The 20854-nt window shown below is 39.6% G+C and overlaps 1 protein-coding gene across 3 annotated transcripts; it reads left to right on the top strand.

Annotated features, from left to right (window-relative positions):
- Positions 1-1437: 1437 nt before the first annotated feature.
- Positions 1438-8263, top strand: Tspan6 (tetraspanin 6). Of its 3 annotated transcripts, XM_052735388.1 has the most exons (9): positions 1505-1607; positions 2004-2020; positions 2507-2695; positions 2998-3072; positions 3897-3995; positions 4411-4545; positions 4886-4969; positions 6611-6717; positions 7423-8263. In XM_052735388.1, exons 3-8 carry the CDS (start codon positions 2684-2686, stop codon positions 6677-6679), a joined length of 474 nt encoding a protein of 157 aa, XP_052591348.1. In that variant the 5' UTR covers positions 1505-1607; positions 2004-2020; positions 2507-2683; the 3' UTR covers positions 6680-6717; positions 7423-8263. The 3 variants fall into 3 exon arrangements, with proteins under 3 accessions (XP_052591341.1, XP_052591355.1, XP_052591348.1); XM_052735381.1 differs by lacking the exon at positions 2004-2020 and having other exon boundaries at positions 1438-1607; XM_052735395.1 differs by lacking the exon at positions 2004-2020 and having other exon boundaries at positions 1485-1607; positions 2622-2695.
- The last annotated feature ends 12591 nt before the right edge of the window (positions 8264-20854 follow it).

Below are 20854 nucleotides of genomic sequence, written 5' to 3'. Positions count from 1 at the left end.
ACACAGACACACACACAGACACACAGACACAGACACACACACACGCACACAGACACACACACACACAGACACACACACACACAGACACACACACAGACACACACACAGACACACACACAGACACACACACACACACACACACACACACACACACACACACTCCATTTTCTATGCATTTGTGAATCACATCTTTGTAATTTGGGGATAAAACTTAGTATAAACCCTGGCAATGAAGTAACTCATTTTCCAAATGTTATTTCCTTGGACTGCAAACATCTGGTTGGGTGTTATAGGAACTGGTCCTAGGTCAATATTTAAAGTGCAGGAAAGCTTTGCATGATCAAGTCAATGGAACTTTTCTGTTCTCTGTTTCTGTGGTAGCATGTGTTTCAAGCAAAATTTCAAGTAGAAAAATTTGGGCATCTACTTGTTGTCCATGAACATATAACCTGGCTGTTAAGTCTGTATTGAATATAAAGCATATTGCATAGAGACTGATATTGCCCTGTAGTGACAGCACACACTTAACGAAAAGAAACCAGTCCTCAATATGTATTCTTTGATATAAAATATAGATCAATATGTTCATAATACATAACACCAAAGCAAGCACCTACACACATAATCTAGCAGGAGAAAATAGCATTTTTCACTCTCACATTTTAAATGTCTGGATATCCAATTATAAAACTTCACTGCTGTGTCTCACTGTATGGACAAAGGGACATATAAATTTGTACGATTGGTGTTGGTTTCAACTCAGTTTTCCAGAGATTACAATTTTTCATGAAAGGATATGTTTTTTATGAAAGAAACAGGAATATATATCAATCAATATATTGACGCTGAGACTTTGTACTAGTCTAAGTCTAGACTAGAATAGTCTCCCCCCGCCACCCCATTATTACTCTCCTCCATTTCTAGAAAGAAAACACTAGGGAATGAACTAATGCGTCAGGAAAAAGGGAGATCAAGGTGCCTATATCACTTCATTAATTAATATGTATTTATGTACTTTTTATATAAGTAATATAAACTTGATTAGAAGAAAATATCCCTACCCTGTTCCCATGAGAAGCAAAAATCGTATCCAAGTGGAGGGCAATCTAATTTTTGTTTTTATTCTTTTCTTTTAGGGCACTAGGGACCTGGAAGGCTGGCCCTTCCAGCACTGCGGGCAGTGATAGACAACTTAACAACTTAACGATGAAGTAAAAAAGGACTGGTGGAGACTAATGGTTAGGAGGCGGGAAAGATTCCATGGGAGGAACAAAAGAATGAAGCAAGCTCCACTAGAACCTTTATATAAGTAATCTCCAGCAGGGGGCGCTCCGAAATTGTCGCAACTTTCCGGACAGCCTCCTAGACTTGACCCTCTAGAAAATCGTAGCGTGTTTCCGGCTCTTCTCAGTTGCAGATACTCGTAAGTTTTCGGCAATTTCCGGGGAAACTCGGGAACTCCCGCGCCTGGCTGGCTCGAGTGTTCGCCCCGTGCGGAGGCGCAGGGTCTCGGGCTAGTCATGGCGTCCCCATCTCGGAGGCTGCAGACTAAACCAGTCATTACTTGTTTCAAAAGCGTTCTCTTGATCTACACTTTCATCTTTTGGGTGAGACACGGGAACGGCTGGGGAACCCTGGCTTAGGCGGTGGGTGTGACTCGGAGCAGAGAACCTCAGGTCTGGAATGGGATGAGGTTTGGGCGGCTATGGTTCCGGAGACCCCGGCGCTGGTGACGAGTGGTCTAGGCCACAGTGCTGGGGTCCCTGAGATTGGAGCTGGGGCGTTGTATTGTAGCATTGGCGCTGGGATCTTGATGTGAGGTGCCTGGTTGAAGTGGGACCCAGATGTCTCAGGAGATCCAGGTCGGAGAGAGAGATGAAGAACGGAGTTAAGGCTCCTAGAGCACAGATGGTGTCTCTGAACCTTTGGAGATGAGAGACTTGTCTCCTTCCCTTTGAGGGGTCTTTTGCATAATAATATCTCTCTTTTCACTGCTTCATAAGAGGGGAGTTTTTCACAGGTAAGTATGGTGTGATCCTCTTCCTGCCAGTCTATCCTTGGATTTTTCTTTTGTGTACCACCCCTTTGTATCCCATGTCCATCCCTAAATTGGGGATGGGGATGCAAGAAGTTTCTGGAATCCAGAAATGCTTTTGACCCTCCCCCTTACAAGATGGCTTTCTTTCTCTGTCGGGAGTAAACTGCTTAAGGAAATTTTGATCTCTAGACGCGTATGCCATTGGGTATGTGCTTTACACAATAAAACAGATGTATGCAATTTTGAGAAGATGCCTTGTCCATAAGCTTCTTTTATTTGCAGAACCCTTTCCTGCATCATGGGCACCTGCCCTCCCCGACCCCCATCCCTTATCCTATCGCACTGTGGCAACCAGACTGCTGAAATTAATTCTCGCACACATTGTGTCTTAGACACTTACTGAGTTTGTGATAGAAGATATAAGCTTGTATGGTGCCTAATTGTTTCTTTCTCTGATTTCTCACGTAGATCACTGGTGTTATCCTTCTTGCCGTTGGCATTTGGGGCAAGGTGAGCCTGGAAAATTATTTTTCCCTCTTAAATGAGAAGGCCACCAATGTCCCTTTTGTGCTTATCGGCACAGGCACTGTCATCATTCTGTTGGGCACCTTTGGTTGTTTTGCTACCTGTAGAGCCTCGGCATGGATGCTAAAACTGGTGAGTCCTTGATTTCTTTAGACTATTCTTGGTTTTCCTAGAAAAGTCTCACATGTGCTAGCCTAGCATCTTTGTTTCTCAGAACTGACCACAGCTGTTTACACTTTTTCCCTTTCCTTATGAAAAAAAAACTAACTGTCCCATTACTGGCTTCCATATTTAAGTAGACATTTTAATCCTGCTTTCCCTGCCCTTTCCAGTGAAAATATGTTGAACTGGTTGCACAGAATTCCACCCTCCTCCTTGCAACTGCTGAGTCTTGTTGTACTAACTTGAATTTTTTTTAAATTTTTATCTTACAGTACGCGATGTTTCTGACACTCATTTTCTTAGTCGAACTAGTTGCCGCCATTGTAGGATTTGTTTTCAGACATGAGGTAAGCCTGAATTAGACAATCCTACTGCGTTAAAATTTGCCCTCTTATCTCGGGTAAATTAAGGAGCACAGTTCGTTAGCTTTCATTAATTTTAAAAACCACTTCAAGCTGTATTTCAAGCTGAGCTTTCAATCTGCATCTGATGATAGTGGATTTCCAGTAAAAATTCTGACATGCTTGTAGTGTAAATGAGCATTCAAAAATTTGTAGAATGATAATCACTAGAAGAAAATGGTACCACAGTCACACTAGCTTCTAGTTGTAATTTGGTGCACAAACACCTTTTAAAGTGGACCTTTATAACATTACTAATAGGAAAGTAAAATACAAAGTTCATAACAAAGTTAATACTATCCCAGAAGTCACATATTGAAAAGATATAATTAATGCAAATCATTACAATCTTAATAGTCGTATATTAAAATCAACTGAACATGGCACTGTTGTGAAGCCATTCATCAAGTAGGGAGGGTGTGTTCAAGTGCTCTTTGAACTGTCAGTGCGGTCTTCGGAAGGAAAAAGTTGCAGCCCCATTGGATAGGCATCAGACTTGTACGTGTAGAAATATTTCGGCTGAAGACTGAAGGCTGAGTACATGCTCTCATAGCCCCTTTAGCTTGTAGTGAGACACATTGTAACATCTTACTTAATAGTCCTTTCAGTCAAACGATATCCCTTAGTAGACAGAATTGGACCACGGAAGCTAATTACCACACATCAAAGATCTAACCATTGGGCAGATATGAGAATTTCTTATTTGCTATAGAAGAATCAAAGTATTTTCTTGAATGCTTGTTGATTGGCATTTTACTTTTCTGATACAGATTAAGAACAGCTTTAAAAATAACTATGAAAACGCTTTGAAGGAATACAATTCCACAAGGGATTATAGAAGTGAAGCTGTAGACAAGATCCAACGTACGGTAAGTGGGTAGAGCTGGTGCCTTTTCAAGAGGGAAGTACATTCCTTATTGCTTCAGAGGAAAGGCTGGCTGGCTCTAGGCTGCCAGCTGTTTCCCGCTTGTGTGGAAAACCGGTGTGGGGTGATACTACATAGCTCTGTGTTATCCTACCTACGTGTCCTTGTTCTCTTCCTCTCCACTTACATCATAGACAAACACTGTTAGTGCCAACTACGACAGGGCAGTAAAGCCGGTCGAAAACGTTGATGCTTCTTGTTCAAGTGCCAGTCTCTTGAATTCATCAAGAAGAGAGATTGTCGAGTATATTACCTATTGTTTGGGTGACCTATTATAATAGAAGATGATGTAAGGTTAACTGTTTGGCTGCAAACCAGTAATATGAACGACTACAAATACTTTTGAAATTTTTTTTCAGTTGCATTGTTGTGGTGTCACGAATTACAGGGATTGGAAAGGTACTAATTATTACTCAGAAACAGGATTTCCCAAGAGTTGCTGTAAACTGGAAGGTTGTTTTCCACACAGGGATGCAGATAAAGTTAACGAAGAGGTAAGGCTCCTCTTAGGACTTTTTATTTGATGGTATTTGAGGATTGAATGGAATACAAAATGGACACAGGTGTTACTCGCATGAATATACACTTTCGGGGTAGCTGGTACTTGCATTTCATACAACTAGCAAGCGACTTTCCAATGCACAATCCGAATGGTGGAACTAGTTGAGACTGAGGGTAGATGAAACAGGCTGGGTTTCAGGAAAATGATAATCCAGGGCTAATAGTAGTTCACCACCATGTTCTGGGGACAACTGACTGATCGAAGTAGTAATTGCCAGGAAGAAGAGGAGAGCTTTCTTGGTTTGTACTGAACGGCTTTCCCTCTCTCCTTAGGGTTGTTTCATAAAGGTAATGACAATTATAGAGTCGGAAATGGGAGTCGTGGCTGGAATTTCTTTTGGAGTTGCTTGCTTTCAGGTAAACTTTCTTTGTTATTTTGAAATGTCTCATTCTTGTAGGTATAAGAGAAGGTTTTTTTGTTTTTGTTTTTATTTTTGATTTTGTTTCTTTGAGACAGAGTCTTACAATGTAGTCCTAGCTGTCCTGGAACTCAAAATTAGACCAGGCTGTCCTTGAACTCAAGAAGATCCACCTGCCTCTCCCTCTCAAGTGATGTAATAAAAGGCGTGCGCCACCACCGCCCGGCTGGTTTTCACTTTTAAGACATGACAGTTTTGCTTCGGGGACTGGACAGTGAAGACGATGTAAGAGAAGTCTCAGTTCTCACAAAGCAGTTAGTTGTTCATCACAGGATAGCAATCCTCTGGCTTTTCTTATGGTGAAGTCATGGGACTTAATTGGGATGTATATTATTGATTTTGATTTGTAATTGAGTCGTTATTTAGTTAATTTTTTTAAGTGGAGGATTTCCTGACTCCTGTGTTTTACACGACTACAAATAACTCTAAATTTTAATTCCCAGTGTCATAGCCTCATAGCCAGTCATGCCTTGAATCTATAAAAGTAAGACTTAGAATTTAATCCTACCAGTAAGTATACAACATACATATATACATACACGTGTGTGTGTGTGTGTGTGTGTGTGTGTGTGTGTGTGAGAGAGAGAGAGAGAGAGAGAGAGAGAGAGAGAGAGGAGAGAGAGACAGAGAGAGAGACAGAGACAGACAGACAGAGAGAATGGGGCTTGAACCAAGAGTCTTAGCAATAGTGTGTAAGCACTCTACCACTGAGCCACATCCCAGGCCCAGCACATACTGTCAGAAAGCAGTTAACTGTGAGAAGACACACTACCCTCATAGTTGGCCGAAAGATAAATTGATAGGAATCTTGCTTTTATTCTGTGATCAGTATCAGTCAGGGTTCTAAAACTTTATTAAAGTCTTTTTTTCCTTGAGCTGCAACTGGCTGATGGGTTGTAAATAGATCACACAAGTCTCTACTATAAATTGAATTTCTTCCCCTGAGTTGTGCTGTTCACTGTAGCATGAAAAGTTTGTGTATGATTTGGAGTGAATTTTTAAAGTGGGTGTTTTTTTTTTTACATTTAGCATTATAGAAGTAAGACTAATGCAAGGCTAGTCTCAATATATTTACAGAGTAGCATTCCTTACTATTTAAATCTGCACCAGTGTAACAGCTACTAGCCACCTTCAGTCTAAGGAGTAGATAAAAGTAAAACTCCAGCTGCTCTAACTACGTTTAAGTCCTCTGCAGCCACATAAGGCTAACGCCTATTGTACTGGACAGCACAAGTACATCCAAGAAATTACTTGTCCACATTGGTTGGGATTTTACTTGATAAGATGTGTATTATAAACAATATGTTCATTTTCTTTTCAGTAGCTGACCCATGACTCCTGAGTTTTCCCTTAGTGTCGGTTGTGAAGTTCTGGGTCATGGTTAGTAGAAAGGCTTTTTAGGGTCTTTGAATGTGACCTAGGCACTGCAGAAGTAGCTAGCTTAATTAGTCAGGTGGAAAAAAAACATTAAGGAAGAAAATTATTGGTGAATTACAAATAAAATGAGAATACATTCATATCCTGAGCTCTTTAATTCTTTGTACGTGTGTGTTTAATTTTGTTCATATTTTCTCAACAGCTAATTGGAATCTTTCTCGCCTACTGCCTCTCACGTGCCATAACAAATAATCAGTATGAAATAGTGTAACCAGTAGACACACGGGCTTATTTCTCTCTTACTTTAAGGTGCGTTCAGTTTGGTTCTTAACACTGTTCATATTGAGATTATGGTAGCTTGTGCATATGAATTATGAACTAAGTTTTCCAAGGTCTTCTCCAGTAGCTTATTTAAATCTTGTTGGTGTCAAGCACTGTTTAGGTGGGTCAGGGTTCTAGTTGCAAGGCTGGTCTAAAAGTATTAAGGTAGCTTATCCATGCTTGCTTTTCAAGCATTTGTTCAATAAAAGAGCATGTCTGAATTTAAGTGCTCATCTACACATGTCAACCCAAAGATCACAAGAGGTCTCCTTTCTCATGTGTGTTGACCTTGAGTAGGGAGAAATAATCTAACCTTGACTTTTAATTTGTGAAGCGTTAGGGGAAATACGTTCTGCTCTTGATTAATCTTGGCATTTCCCCTAGATCTTAATTTTCATTCACTATACCTAATCAGTGCTTAAGAGTGTTGCTTGGTTGAAAAATATTTTTGGTAGACTAGATTTAGATATATGAAATTCATCTGGCTTAAACCAGAAACCAGATGTTGGGGGCAATTGTTACTGGTTGAATTAATCTCTCGTGTACCTGTCATATTTTAATTGGGCACAGCCTGGGAGCTTATGGGGAAGTCTTCATTAGTGGGAATAGATCAGAATGCGGGCAAATGCAGATGATGACATTTAGGTAACAACTCAATTGACCTTTCTTTTTCTTTAATTTTTGGATATTAAGGTTGAAGGTTACCCTTATGAGCTATCATCACCTGGATGGAGACTGGCATCTAATTAGCCTGATAAACAGCACCAGTAGACTGATTCGTCAAGATATTTGTGTATCGTGGTCTATGTCCATCTTTTGCCCTATTCATATATCCCTGAGTCTCTGAAACACTGGAAGAGCTAGTAAATTGTAGATGAAATAATACCATGTTTCCCTTGAATTTTATTTCTCAGTGTGGGGACTGTGAAAAGTGCTGTGAATTTGCTATTTTGATTCAGTGTTGATGGAAATTTCACCCATATGAATCTGCTGTTTCTGTAGTATGATAGAAAATTGGTCTCCCTGAGTGGGCCTCTAACTAGTCAAGACTATGTGGCTTGATTGTCTAATCTGCACCAAGAAGGAAAGTGTTTCATTAGTCTCTGTTCATAGGCAGAGTCATGTTGTATAATTTCTTTCCAGCTAGTCATCAGATGGTGCCCATCATTAGCATTCCTGGGTGGTGGGAACTGTCTCAGGCTTTGGGTGCAAAGCATTGAAACTAGGAAGAACTACCTATGTTCTGTGACACATCTGCTTTCAGCACCCAGTGTATGTATTTTTGTCTCCAAACTAAGGCATTTATACTGATTATACTTTGTTATTTGAAAAATTATTATTACTTTTATGGTATCAGAACTATTGTATTTTCTTTATGCATTTAATGGAACTTATCTTGATTAACTTTAGCTAGATTTTCCTTACCAAGCTGAAATAATAGTTCACATCAACTGTCAACATTTTGGTTAATTTTAATAGTGTTCGTTTTGGCTTGTATCCTTGATTAATAAATATACATCCTTTACACAATAAACACTGCATTTCCTCTAAAAGAATCATTTTAATTTTTAGAAAATCTACTAGAATGGTTGTTTTCCACTGAGAAAGTGAAGCCCTACATTTCCACATGGAGTCCCAGTTTTAGGGATGAAACGTAAGGCCAAGACCTTGACTCTGTTATTAAAAAAATATCTCCATCTAAAAATAGTATTCTCTATGGTAAGACCACATTTAAAGTTATTAAATAGCATACTTAACATTTTCCTAAGAGGTCAGACTTTTTGGTCAGATAGTTTGCATTGAAAAGTTGCGTAAGAAATCATGTAACCTCCTGTATCGTTAGAACAATGAACTTGTTAGTTCATTGACTTCGAGTCTGTGCATCCAATAGTGAACCCTGTTTCATCACATAGTCCCCGAATTCATGGTAATGAGTCAATTTCTATTCTCAATAAAATGGTCCAAAACTACCCAGTTTGTGATAAGGAAGGTGACCAGTTGGAGGGGAAGAGGGCACAAGGAAGGTTAGTGTGGAATATGATCTGAGTTTATTATATACATGCATAAAAATGAAATAAAAGGCTGGGCTGGGGCTCAGGGGTAGAGCATTTCCCTAGCAGGTATGGGACCCCAATTCTTAGTCCTGCAAAAAAAAATAAAAGAGAAAAAAAGGAAAATGAGACCCAAACAACCTATGGCACTGGAGAGTTTGCTCAGTTAAACAGCTTGCCTTGGCTTGAAAGCACAAAGACCTGAGTTCTATCCCTGGGATCTACCTTAAACCAGTCAGGTAAGGAGTTGCATGCTTGTAATCCCAGTGCTGGGGAGGTAGAGACAGGAAGATCCTTGGGGCCTGCTGACCAGCCAGCCTAGCCTACTTGGTGACTTCCATGCCAATGAGAGACTCTTGTCTCAAGAAACAGGAAAGAAGATGGATGGCACCTGACACTTAGGTGTTAATATGTACACTCCCCCATGAACACATGTACACAAACACAAAATTTCATAATGAAACCCACTTTGAGCAATTAGGAGATGCCAAAAACCAAAAAACCTAGTTCATGAAGTTCAGATACTTGTGTTGAAATGCTTGAAGTTGTGTAAAAAGGATATTCTCGAATTCTTGATAGGTGTGACTTCCGACATAAGAATGCTAATAATACAATGGTGGTTACACTTCAAATTCGAGAAGTCAGATTTCTAGGCATAGGGGTTAATGACTGTATGGAAATAAGCATTTCAAGGATCATCACAACAGTTTTTCAAAGACATTTTTAATCTTAAAAAGCCTGTAAAGGTTTTCTTTAGTGTTTGTAAAAAGTTTCTTTTTTCCTCACTGAAAACAACTGTAGGAAATTAAAATATGGGAAGCAGAGGAAGAAAAAAATAGTACGCCTCTCAGTATGCTTCCAAGTGGCTTGGTTAGTTTTAAGTCGGACTCATTTTGGATGGTACACAACAAAAGGCTACTCATAAAGCTGCCATATGGTTGTGCGTACTGGATTGTAAACCTTAATTCTGGTGGCGATGAGTGAGTGCCCTGGCTTTCTCAGATTCTATCTGAGCAGTGAAAACTTTCATACTCCTTCGCTGCTGAGAACAGCTGGTGACACTGGGGATCTAGTGATGTAAGTCAAGCTGATGCCCTTTCCACCGGTGCCCCTTCCCATGCTGACATAACCCATAATAGTTCGCTGAATGAATTCTTTCTGTGACATAGGCGGGCAGTTGAGTCCTCATAAAAAAAATTCCTTTGAAACTTTGTTTTTATAAGAATCTGGCAAACTGGCTCTTTTTCTCTATAGCATACCCATGTTTAAATTGAAAATGATTCTTCGTCTTTGGCATGTCAAATGCATCCAGTGGGCTGCCTTACTGTCAGACATATGATGTTTGCACTGCAAGGGGGCCTCTGACCTCCACTTGGAGACACAGAGCTCTGTAGGCATATTTTCTGAAGCTGTGGAATGCTTGGTAATTTTCCATGGCCTGTTCCATGTGGCCGGTCAGTTTATGTTGTCGGCATTGAAGTACAGACAGACAGACATACAAGGTAGAAATACCATTTCTGTTTTCCCTCCGAGCTCACATGAGATTCTTTGAAATTTGCTCTTTTTACCCTCCCAATCGACATCCAAGTTAGTAATTTGCCAGTAGCATGGCCAAACAAATCTGCTAAGTTATGAGATGCAAGGCAATATAAGCATTTGTGTGTGTGAAACTGGGTTGATTTCTTTGGACTATGTTGTGTGGGTTTCTGTGTTTGTAGAGTAAAATCTCACACAAGATAAAAATACCATTCCTGCCTTTCCTCACAGTATTCTGATTTTACTATTTTTTTTCCAAATTGGTGCCCCTAGCTCTAGGTCAGCAAACCTAACCTTCCTAATTAAAAAAAAGGAAAAGAAAAAGCTACTATATTAGAAAAGAATATATAAATTGAAAATAGCTACAGGGAAGTGAGACTTTCATTTTTAAAGAAGTCTCTAAAACTTTGCCCAGATTGCTTCTAAGAAAGGAGTATTGTGATTTAATTATGGCTTTTCTATTAGGTGCCCTACCCCATGGAGCTTAGTGGAGTTAGGCACTAGGAGAGCACCGTAAATGCTAATGGAATAAATGAGTGAAGGAGTGAGTCTAATTATAATGACTCTTTAATGTTCTAGGATAACCAAGATGTTCATCTAAATATCTCGTTATATAGAAGCCAGTGTTTATATAACAAACCACCTACCTACCCAGAAACCACTTAACCTCAGAAACCACTGTGAACCTCCTCTAGTCCGATCACTTCTTGTCGCTTCTCTTCCTCCAATCCTTTGCTGTATCTGATGCCATTGAAAACTCCACCCGCCCCCCCCTTGTTTTATTTTGACTGCATAAGATGCTGATCTTTCCGTTCACTGATCTTTCTAGTTGACTGGAATTTCCTCTTTTCTGATGTCCTTGAGAGGGCTTGCATTTGCTTTTCTGTTCTTCTGTTATGCTCATTTTACCTTGAGGAACTCAATGTAGATGATGAACAGGGCTACTTCTTACATGCTTCAGTTTTGTGTCAGTCCTAGACACTCATTTGCATTCCCCTTGTCCTCTGACACTTAGAAGCTTAGCACTCTGAATACGCAAACATCCCCCAACAGCCTTTTATGGCATCTGATGCATGGCCAATAACAACTACACATTTGGTGTTCACCGAGTTGCCTCTTTCACCAGGGTGATGCGCTTTATGAGATTTGGGGGGAAATGGGGCAGATGTTGTAAAAATTGATCCTCATTGGCTCTGCCACATACATTTATCCTGTGATCACAAATTCTTTAGGTAGGATTGCCATCCCTGATCTGGTGGTGGTATCATCAGCATATCTTCAAAGTTTTGTTTAAGAAAGTTTGAAATGGTGACTTGGAAGGGCTTTTCTGTGTTGGAAAACAGAAGCTTTTCACCACCTCTTCTCGGAAAATATGTCTGGTAGCAATATCCCAAAGCAAGTCAAATGGACTTGGTATGCTAGGCACATCAATTCACAAGTATGTCCACTCAGTGTAGAGTGGCTGTAACAGCTACTCAACTCAATCAGCTGGAGCATGTGGAGTAGCTCCATTGTGTAGAACTGGGGGGATATACCTAGGTACAGCATAGGAGATTTTTGAGGGATACAGTGTGGCTGCATTGCATTTTCACTGTCTGGAAAGGCTATAGCTTTCTTAGAAGAGAAATGTTATGTTAAGAGAAAGTAGACCATTGGCCCAAAGAATTTTCTTTCCTAACTTAATTCCTTCTCCAGAGGGGAGCCAGAGGATTGTTGTTTCTTTGAGATCTCACTAGTTGCTCCAGTTAATTGACCACCACAGGTAGGCAGTGCGATCCCATTCCTCACCTTAAAGATGAAGATTTGGTTATCCAATTTGTCCAAGGTCATATAGCTGGTAGTGACAGATCTGGGATTTGAACATAAATCACATTTTGAATCTATGCCTCTTTCACTGGATTTTTACTTTATCTTGTTTGTGATGTGTTGTGCAGCTTGCAAGTGCATGCGTGTGTGTGATTGGGAACGGAACTCAAGGTCTTGGGCAGGATAGGGAAGTGTTTTGCCATTGAGCCACATACTTCTAACCCTACATAATGTTTTCTTTTGATTTTGTTGCATCTTTATATCCAAGGAGATACTATGTGACACAGCCTATATCTAGCAAACAGAAAAACAACAAACAAAAGCAACCCCCGCCCCCGCTTTCCAGATATTTCTCATCAGTCTTTACTACATGTGAAATCTTCAAAAAGAAAGGCCTTCATGAAAAGTAAATCCTGTTTTCTCACGGCATGCCCATGAAAGGTGTTAGTATACAGTAAGTACATTATTACAAACCAACCCACCCTGTTATTCCTGGTGGACCCCTCAAAATTACTGAATCAAGGTAATGATCACAAAAAGTTTATTATAGTTTAAACATTAAGCACTAATTTTATGCATCTTGTTGCACAGCTAAAAGTTCACAAGCTGTTATTTCCTTTGATAGTAAAGATACTTCCTATCTCTTGGTTGTTTTTATAGTCTATTCCCAAGTGAGTGTCTTGAACAGGAAAGAAAACCAGATAAATAAATCAACCTCTACTGCACAGACACACACATGCCAGAGGCAGAATCACTCTCCCCCTGTAGGCACAAATCCAGACAGTTTTCATTAAATGGACTTCTTTTCTCATGAGCAAATGCATGCGAGAATCTCTTCCCCTGTCGGTCAGCAGTAATGTTCTAGGCAGCTAGCACCCCTGTTGGAACCGAGGATATTCTGGGGATTGGGAACTTCACACCAGAGCTCACTGCAGCCCTGAATCCAATTCGATCAGAGTTTTGTCAAGCAGTGCAAATAGCATAGGCTATTAAAGTGTGTCTCAACCCTATCCAGTCCTTCTTGGCCTCAGAGCACCTTGGGCTCTGATATCAGAAGGACGAAATGTAGCAGAAAGTGTGTCATGGTAATTAATGGAGAATTTGACCTCCTGAAAACCATTCTTCAAAGAACTGGAAAAAGATATAAAAATGTTCAGGGAAAACTTAAAATGTGTATTCTAACAAATAAAGATAACCAGAACTTTGATGTAAAAATAGATATGTCATCTACAAAAAGAATACATGAATTATTATAAATTGTATAAGATCTCCGAGTTCAAAGAGTAATATGTAGAAGGGTCCCTTCCAGACCCCCTCATTCCTGTTTCCTAGGGAGTTATTAACAAGCAAGCCTCGTAATTTCTTTCATACACTGTCATATAGCAGTATATCTACATATCCCTGTTTTCCCTGTACAAATAGAGTCATGGTTTAGAATACATCACAAATTATAGAGCCAAGTCAATGGGGCTCATGTTCAATCTCTGTGTGTTTGTGTTATTTAATCTTTGTACCTCCGTTTCGTCATTTAGAAAGGGAAACAAATGGTATTTTCTACTTCTTAGGCCTGTTGTGAGGATTAAGGGACTTGCTATATTCCAAGTACATAAAACAGTGTCTGCTACATACTAGTTACCTGTTGTTTCTAATGTTTACAAGCAATTTATAGAAATAGGGTTTTCTTACCACAGAACTCAGTCATTTCAACTGTATAATTCAGGATTTTACTAACATTAGTGTATGGTGAAGTCGTCTCCATAAATTTACATTTCTGATCTCCGTAAGATCCCTTGTTTTTTATTTTCAGTTAAACATTGTTTCTACCTTCAACTGTATGCAATCATTAATCTACTTTCTCATTCTAAACATTTCATATATGCAGAATCACGCAAAGGGCTCTTGGGTTGAACATAGTTTACTCTGTAGAATGTTTTTAAGATTCATCCACGGTGGAGCATGTGTGGTAGTCTGTTCCTCTTTACTGTTGAGTCGTGTTCTGTTGTATGGTTATACTTCCCAGTTGATAGACATTTACTTTGTCTTGAGTTTGGGGCAATTGTGAAGAATGCTGTTATGTGCATTTCCAGAAAAGTCTTTGTGTGAGCATATTACACGTATTCTTAAATATTTGATTCATTGATATACTTTAGGAGGGTCAGAGAAGATAAAAGTTATAAAATACGTTTACACTGTACTATGTTTATCTGTGAAGTACCTTTATTGGTGTTTATATCATTGTGTAGATTGAGTTATTGCTTAATATTCACATTTCAAACTGAAGGACCCCTTTTCATAGTTATTATACATCAAGCTTATTAGTAAAAATACTTTGTGGATTTTTGTTGTTGTTGTTCATCTAGGAATGCATCAGATATTTTTCAGTTTTGAAAGATAGCTTTGTCAAATCTAAAATTCTTTAAAATAATTTTAGATTTATTTATTTTATTTTAAGTGTATGAGTGTTTTGCTTGGATGTATGTATATGCATCACATGTATGCCTGGTGTACATGGTGATTAGGAGAGTGCATCAGATCCCTTGCAACTGGAGTTACAGAGCGTTGTGAGCTTGCATGTAGTCCTGGGAACTAAACCCGGGTCCTTTGCAAGAACATCAAGTCCTCTTAATCCTTGAGACATATCTTTATGCTCAAATGTAGAATTCAATATACATTTTTTCCCTTTCAGTCTGAGTATATCTTCTCTATGCACTGTGGCTTCTGTGGTTTCTGATGAGACTATCACTGTTAATATTACTGAAGATCTCTTGTATGTAATGAGTTGTCTCCTTCTTGATGCCTTCAAGAGTCAATGTTTGTCTTTCAGCATTTTGATTATGATCTATCTGGGTATACATACTGTGTCTATCCCATTTTGAGTCTAGATATGGGAATCAAAGCTCTTCCTAGTGGCCATTATTCCCTCAAATGTTCTTTCTACTCCTTAATCCTTTGGCATGTTTGGTGGTGCACTACAGGACTCTGAAGGTCTGCTTATTTGTTTTATCACTTTTACTTTCTGTTACACAGACTGTGCTGTCTATCTTGATCTATCTTTGAGTCATCTGGTGTTTTCTGAAGCTCAAGTCTGTTGTAGAAACCTTCTAGTGAAAGCCTCCATTCCTGTACGTTTAGACTTCAGAATTCCTTTCCCTGCTTCTCCCCTCCCGCCCTACTTCCCCTCCCTTCCTTCACTGTCATCGTTTCTGTTTCTATTGTGGACTGTGTAACTATTGTGGGCTGTGTAACTCAGACTGGTTTGAAACTTGTAATCCCCTTGCTTCCTCGCTCTGCTTCCCAAGTGCTCCAGTTGCTATGCCTGGCTAAAGTTCCCTTAGAACTTCTATCTGGATCTTTAAAAATCTTTATTTTTGTTGGCATTCTATGTTTTAATGATAGGGTGTCATTGTCATATGTTTCTTTTCAGAAATTTTAAAGCCATGACTTCCTTAATTCTTTGAATGCATTTATAGAAACTGTTTTTAGTCTTCACATCTGAACCTTCTTAAAGAGTTGTTGAAAATGGATATTTTAGATAATATTATAAATTGCTACCTCAGTATCTTCTCTTCCCCCTCCACAGACCCAGCAGCTGCACTTTAGCCTGAACTAACTAAATTATGTTCCACGCTCACTCTGGAACACTATGTAAGCTAGGCGTGAACTAGTATAAAACCCTTCAAGAGAAATGCTTGAATAGGGATGGAGAGAGAAGCAATCCCAGAAATCGCTTCTAAAATAAAATAATAGCTAATGAGGTGGGACAGCCTGATGGCAGAGCAAAGTCCTATGTAAATCTAATCCTCCACAACAAGAACGGCAACAACATAAGTAAAAATGATAAACATCAACTTTTCCAAATATCGGGAAATTAATCAAAGGCCTAAAGTAATCCGAGGAAGATTTACTTTGAATGAAAAAAAAAAAAGAACTGCATTTCTAAGAGAATACTTCCCAGTGTGTCCCTCTTCCCAACTCCACAGTCACCTTGAAGACCCACAGAGTTGCGATTGCAGTACCTGTGACAAGCAGCAGTTTTCCAGAGCTCAGAGTGCGCTGACGCTGACAATGTGTGAAGCTTCTTAAGAAGCATGTGACTATTGCACTTGCCGCATGGCTCCCTGAGGAAACCCTCTTTACAAAGTATTTTCATTATTTCACCCAACTCACAGCATTCTCCTTGAGAGAGGCCGTATCTGTAGTGCAGTTGTCCAAAAAAAATCAGCTACGGCTCTTTAATATGGCTTCTATGTGAGGTGGCCAAACACCCAAAAGAAAGATCTCAGTGTTAATGATGGACTTGAGAGAGTGCTGATATGCTTCAGGGGATCTGGAAAGCTACCTATCTGTTCAGAGCTGTCTAAACCCCAGGAAGAACCTGAGAGAAGAGCCATCTCAGTTCACCTCTGGCAAACATGAAGTCTCTGGCAAGCCAGAGTGAAGGTTAGGGCAGAGTTGAAAATTGAGAACAGTGAAAGTGTGCCCCCAGATGGCAGAGGGCGTCAGGCTGGCCAAGAGTGGAGAAACAGTTTTAAACCATTGCAGGAACTATCTGATACGTCATTAGCGTATTACTAAACTAACTGAGCAGAAACATACTGCCTTATGGTATAGATGACATAAACCTTAGAGAATTAGTTCAGAAAAGTCACCAGACAAAAGAAAAACAAAAATGAGGAAACCAATCCTGTCTGACTTATTTACTGTTCCAGAGTGGAGATAAAATATCATTTCTTTAGCTGTGGCTAACGTGCAGCTCCCAGGCCCGTGGGATGGCTCAGTGGGTAAAGATGGTCGCTCCCAAACATGACAACCTGAGTCTAATCCTTGGAACCTGCGTGGTTGAAGGAGAGAATCAGTGCCCTTAAGTTGCCCTCTGACTTTCACATGGACACACTCACCACCACAAATAAATGTAAAAAAATAAATAAATAAACGCAGCTCCCGATATAAATTGCTCTTAGACTCTGATGAACTCCGAATGGAACGTATAATTTCTTGTGAACACATTCGTGATTTCCTAGTGACCTTTTGCCTTTGTAGTCACACCTAGAAAGAATTGCATATGTTTTGAGCTCACAATTTTTTTTTTTGTAGAGGATCAGAGAAGAAAACCATTGTGGTTTTGTTACTTTAACAGTAGTTTTGGCAGAGAACACAAAGAAGAAAATAGTGGTTTAAAGGGAGGTTACAAAGGGGAGAAATGGAAGGTCTGTAGTTGAAGATGTGACATACACAAATGCCAGGTGAGATTCAGAGAGAGTTAGCATGCTGATTGTAAAGAAAGCACCTCACTTCTCAGAACTGATGTCTTCAATTATGTCTGTGTTTGGGGCACAACTGTGGTTTCTAAAAAATGTCGAATTTTTGGATTGTATAGCTAACCATATGTAGCTAATGATACTATCTGGATGTTTTGTAAAATGTGTCAGCACTATTCAAGAGTATTCATGGTTGGGGCGGGAGAGATGTCTCAGCAGTCACAAGCACTGACGCTCTTGGAGAAGGTGAGGATTCGGTTCCCAACACCCACGTGGAGGCTCGCAACCATTTGTAACATCAGTTCCAGGAGATCTGATGCCCTCTTCTGGCCTCCATGGACACTAGGCATGCACGCAGTGCACATACATCCATGGAAGAAAAACATCCATATGTATAAAATAAAAATTAATAATTAAAAATTATTCCTGGGCTATATGTGTCAGAATCATTAGTGGAAGGAAGAATTGATAGAATACAAATCCCAGAGCCTTGTCTTAAAGCTGTAGAATCCCTGAATCATGGAGCTGTGGCTGCATACTTTGAACAGACACCCCAGGAACTTCTGATATTGACTACAGTATGAGAACCATCGAGCCAGGGTGTATTTAAATATGGTTTGTCTAGCGTACAGAAACAGCTGGTGGCACGGCCCATGATCTCAAATGGTATTAGTATATGAACCCATATTTGCCTTGACCCTGGAGCAGCTCGGACTTCACCAGCTTTTGCTCTCCAGCTAACGCTGTCTTGTAATTTTTGAACTCAGCAGCAAGGTAGCCTCTTTCTGGGCTCTGTGAAGTAATCATTCATGCCTAGCTCTAAAGCTTTCCCCAAGTGTTTGTTGCTGCCTGTAGCTCTTGATCTTACCAGTAGAGAGCACAGTAAGTCTGTTGATCTTAAGCTTTGTAAAACAAAGAAGACTGAGAAAAGAAGCTTATTTGCTTCCTTTTAAACATGGGTGTCTTTTCTTCCTGGTTGGATAGAAAGAGACAAGGTCCACTTCTATATGAGGGCAGGAATGTGACCTTCTAGGTTGTGGTATTCAATTTTCAAAGATGACACAGAGTGAAATCTGTCTGATACCTATGTAAAAACATAGAAAAATGTCTCCTATGCATGTCACTTCATGAAATGAATTTGAGGTCTCCTTTCAGGTATAATGTAGGCTCTGAATGAGTACTTTAAAATGGGGCGTGAAAAGTTGAGAAATGGGTAAGAAAACTTAGGAGATGCTGAATTACTAAATTTTTAAAAACAATACACTTTGCTATGTATAATTAGACATCTAGAGGAAAATATGTGGATCCTTATGAAAGTTTTGTGTGACTGGAGTTTTGTTTTGTTTTTGTTTGTTTGTTTTTTTTTTTCACTTTCTCAACTACTGAAAAACCGCTTAATTTTCATCTACAAAGAATACTGGATAAGAATGGGTTTAGAGGCTTTGGGAATAAGCTAGAACGTGTATCAGCTTTCTCTCCCCTCTTCCCAACCCCTACAAATCAAACTATCTGAGACCAAAGCAGTATGCCACTCAAATGAAAAGCCGGTCTCAGTTTTCTGTCCAAGTTTTCATAAACCCAACGAGAAGGGACGGCTCAAGAATAGAATGCAGGCAGGCAGGCAAACACGTCTCAGAGTACAAATATATTGAACACAAGACAAACGGAATTTCTGAGAAATAATCTCTCAGTGCTGGAACAGGTTTCATTCTTTTGTTTTTTTTTTTTTTTTTTTTTTTTTTTTTTTTTTTTTTTTTTTTTTTTTTTTTTTTTGGTTTTTTGAGACAGGGTTTCTCTGTATAGCTTTGCACCTTTCCTGGAACTGACTTGGTAGTCCAGGCTGGCCTCGAACTCACAGAGATCCGCCTGGCTCTGCCTCCCGAGTGCTGGGATTAAAGGCGTGCGCCGCCACCGCCCGGCTCAGGTTTCATTCTTAAGATACCTAAATATAATACTGGTTCACAATACTGCGGGGTGTTGGTTAACATTTTTTGAGTATCTGCAACGAATGTGCTGGCAAAGAAGCAGTTTCTGTCAGTTGGCCCCCAAACTGACTGAGTTTCAAACGAAGAATTTTTGTGTATTTTATTAAGGCCTTAATCATCACTGTAATTTCTGTGAATATAAAGGTCTCTACTCTTGGGATTGGTATATAAATTGGTGACAGCCTTTTATATTCATTGGGATGACTGATGAATCCACTGATGGTACAAAAGATGAAGATTTTGAAAAATATGTGTGGATTATTGGCTTTTGATAGAAAAGAGAGATTTCCCTGAATGACAGTAAAATAGAACTTTTTTTTTTTTTTCCTGGCCGCAACCTTTCCCGTCTGCTCTGTGTATAATGTCACGAGATTTACTCTGTTCTTTTGGACACATTTTGATTCTCCACCACGGAAAACACAACATTTCCTCTAGTCAATTTAACTTTGTCAAAATAAAACTCCTTTAATCAATACTATCATCTTACGAAGGTCTTACTCCAAACTCTAATGAGTTTTGAGAAGGCAAACCTGTCCTCCAGGTTTTCTCCCAAACAATGCCTTATTCTGACTCCAGGGCACTAGGTAGAACTGTTTAAAGGGCTTTCCCATACGAGTCTAAGTCTTTTCGTACTCTCTCCTTTGCTACAAATAAAAGCCCCTTAAATGATAACAGTTGAGGAATTGTTCATCTTGTGTTCTGTGTGGGGGTGTAAGTTTTGCACTGCAGCAGTTTTATATCATTGCATTAACCCAGATGTGTGGTGTGAAGCTGCAGCCCAGCCAGAGTCAGTAAAGTCGGTGTGGGTGGCTGTCTTTCTGCACTCAGCCTTGCCTTGTGCAGTGCTTTGACTCCACACTGTCTGTGAACACAGGGGTCATTTCTTCATGGGTGCTGAAGAGTATTTGGAGAATTTTTGTTTTTTTGGATCCATTAGCAAAAACTGTCTTATACTTTCTTAGTTGTTTAAAGTGCATAGAGTGTATCACGCAAAATATTTTCTAAATGCTATAAAAGAAGAAGGACACCTTATTTTCATTGTCAAGCTCTATGCTGGTTATTCCTATGTTGGTAGTGGTATTAGTGTGTCAGTTCTCCTCAGTTGATATGACATTAGAGGAGCACACTCTTAGAAGGAGAAGTAATTTAGAGGAACAGGAAGTAGAAAAGGTCAACCACAAACCATTCTGATTCAGAGTAATATGATTTAGCATGACCAAAACACCAAAGGCTATTATTGGCAGAATTGGCGGCGGTAGGTTACAGCATAGTGGCTTACTAAATATATGTGACTAAAACAACGTTGCTGTATAATAGGCAGCCATCACAACAAGGAGTGGATTTCAGGTGATACAGTGAGTTTGTGAGTTGGCAAGCCTTCAAAATAAATGTGGGCTCCTTTGTAAAATAAACAAGCTGAAATCCTGACTTCTGTCTCTTGGCACTTACACTGCTGCTTTTTCTTTGCTCAACTGTGGCTAGGTCCTGT

This window comes from Peromyscus californicus, unplaced genomic scaffold, assembly GCF_007827085.1.
Source record: "Peromyscus californicus insignis strain IS unplaced genomic scaffold, ASM782708v3 Scaffold_10__1_contigs__length_136768540, whole genome shotgun sequence".
Lineage (NCBI taxonomy): Eukaryota > Metazoa > Chordata > Mammalia > Rodentia > Cricetidae > Peromyscus > Peromyscus californicus.
The sequence above is the reverse complement of the archived record's forward strand: the minus strand, read 5'-3'. Positions and strand labels throughout refer to the sequence as shown.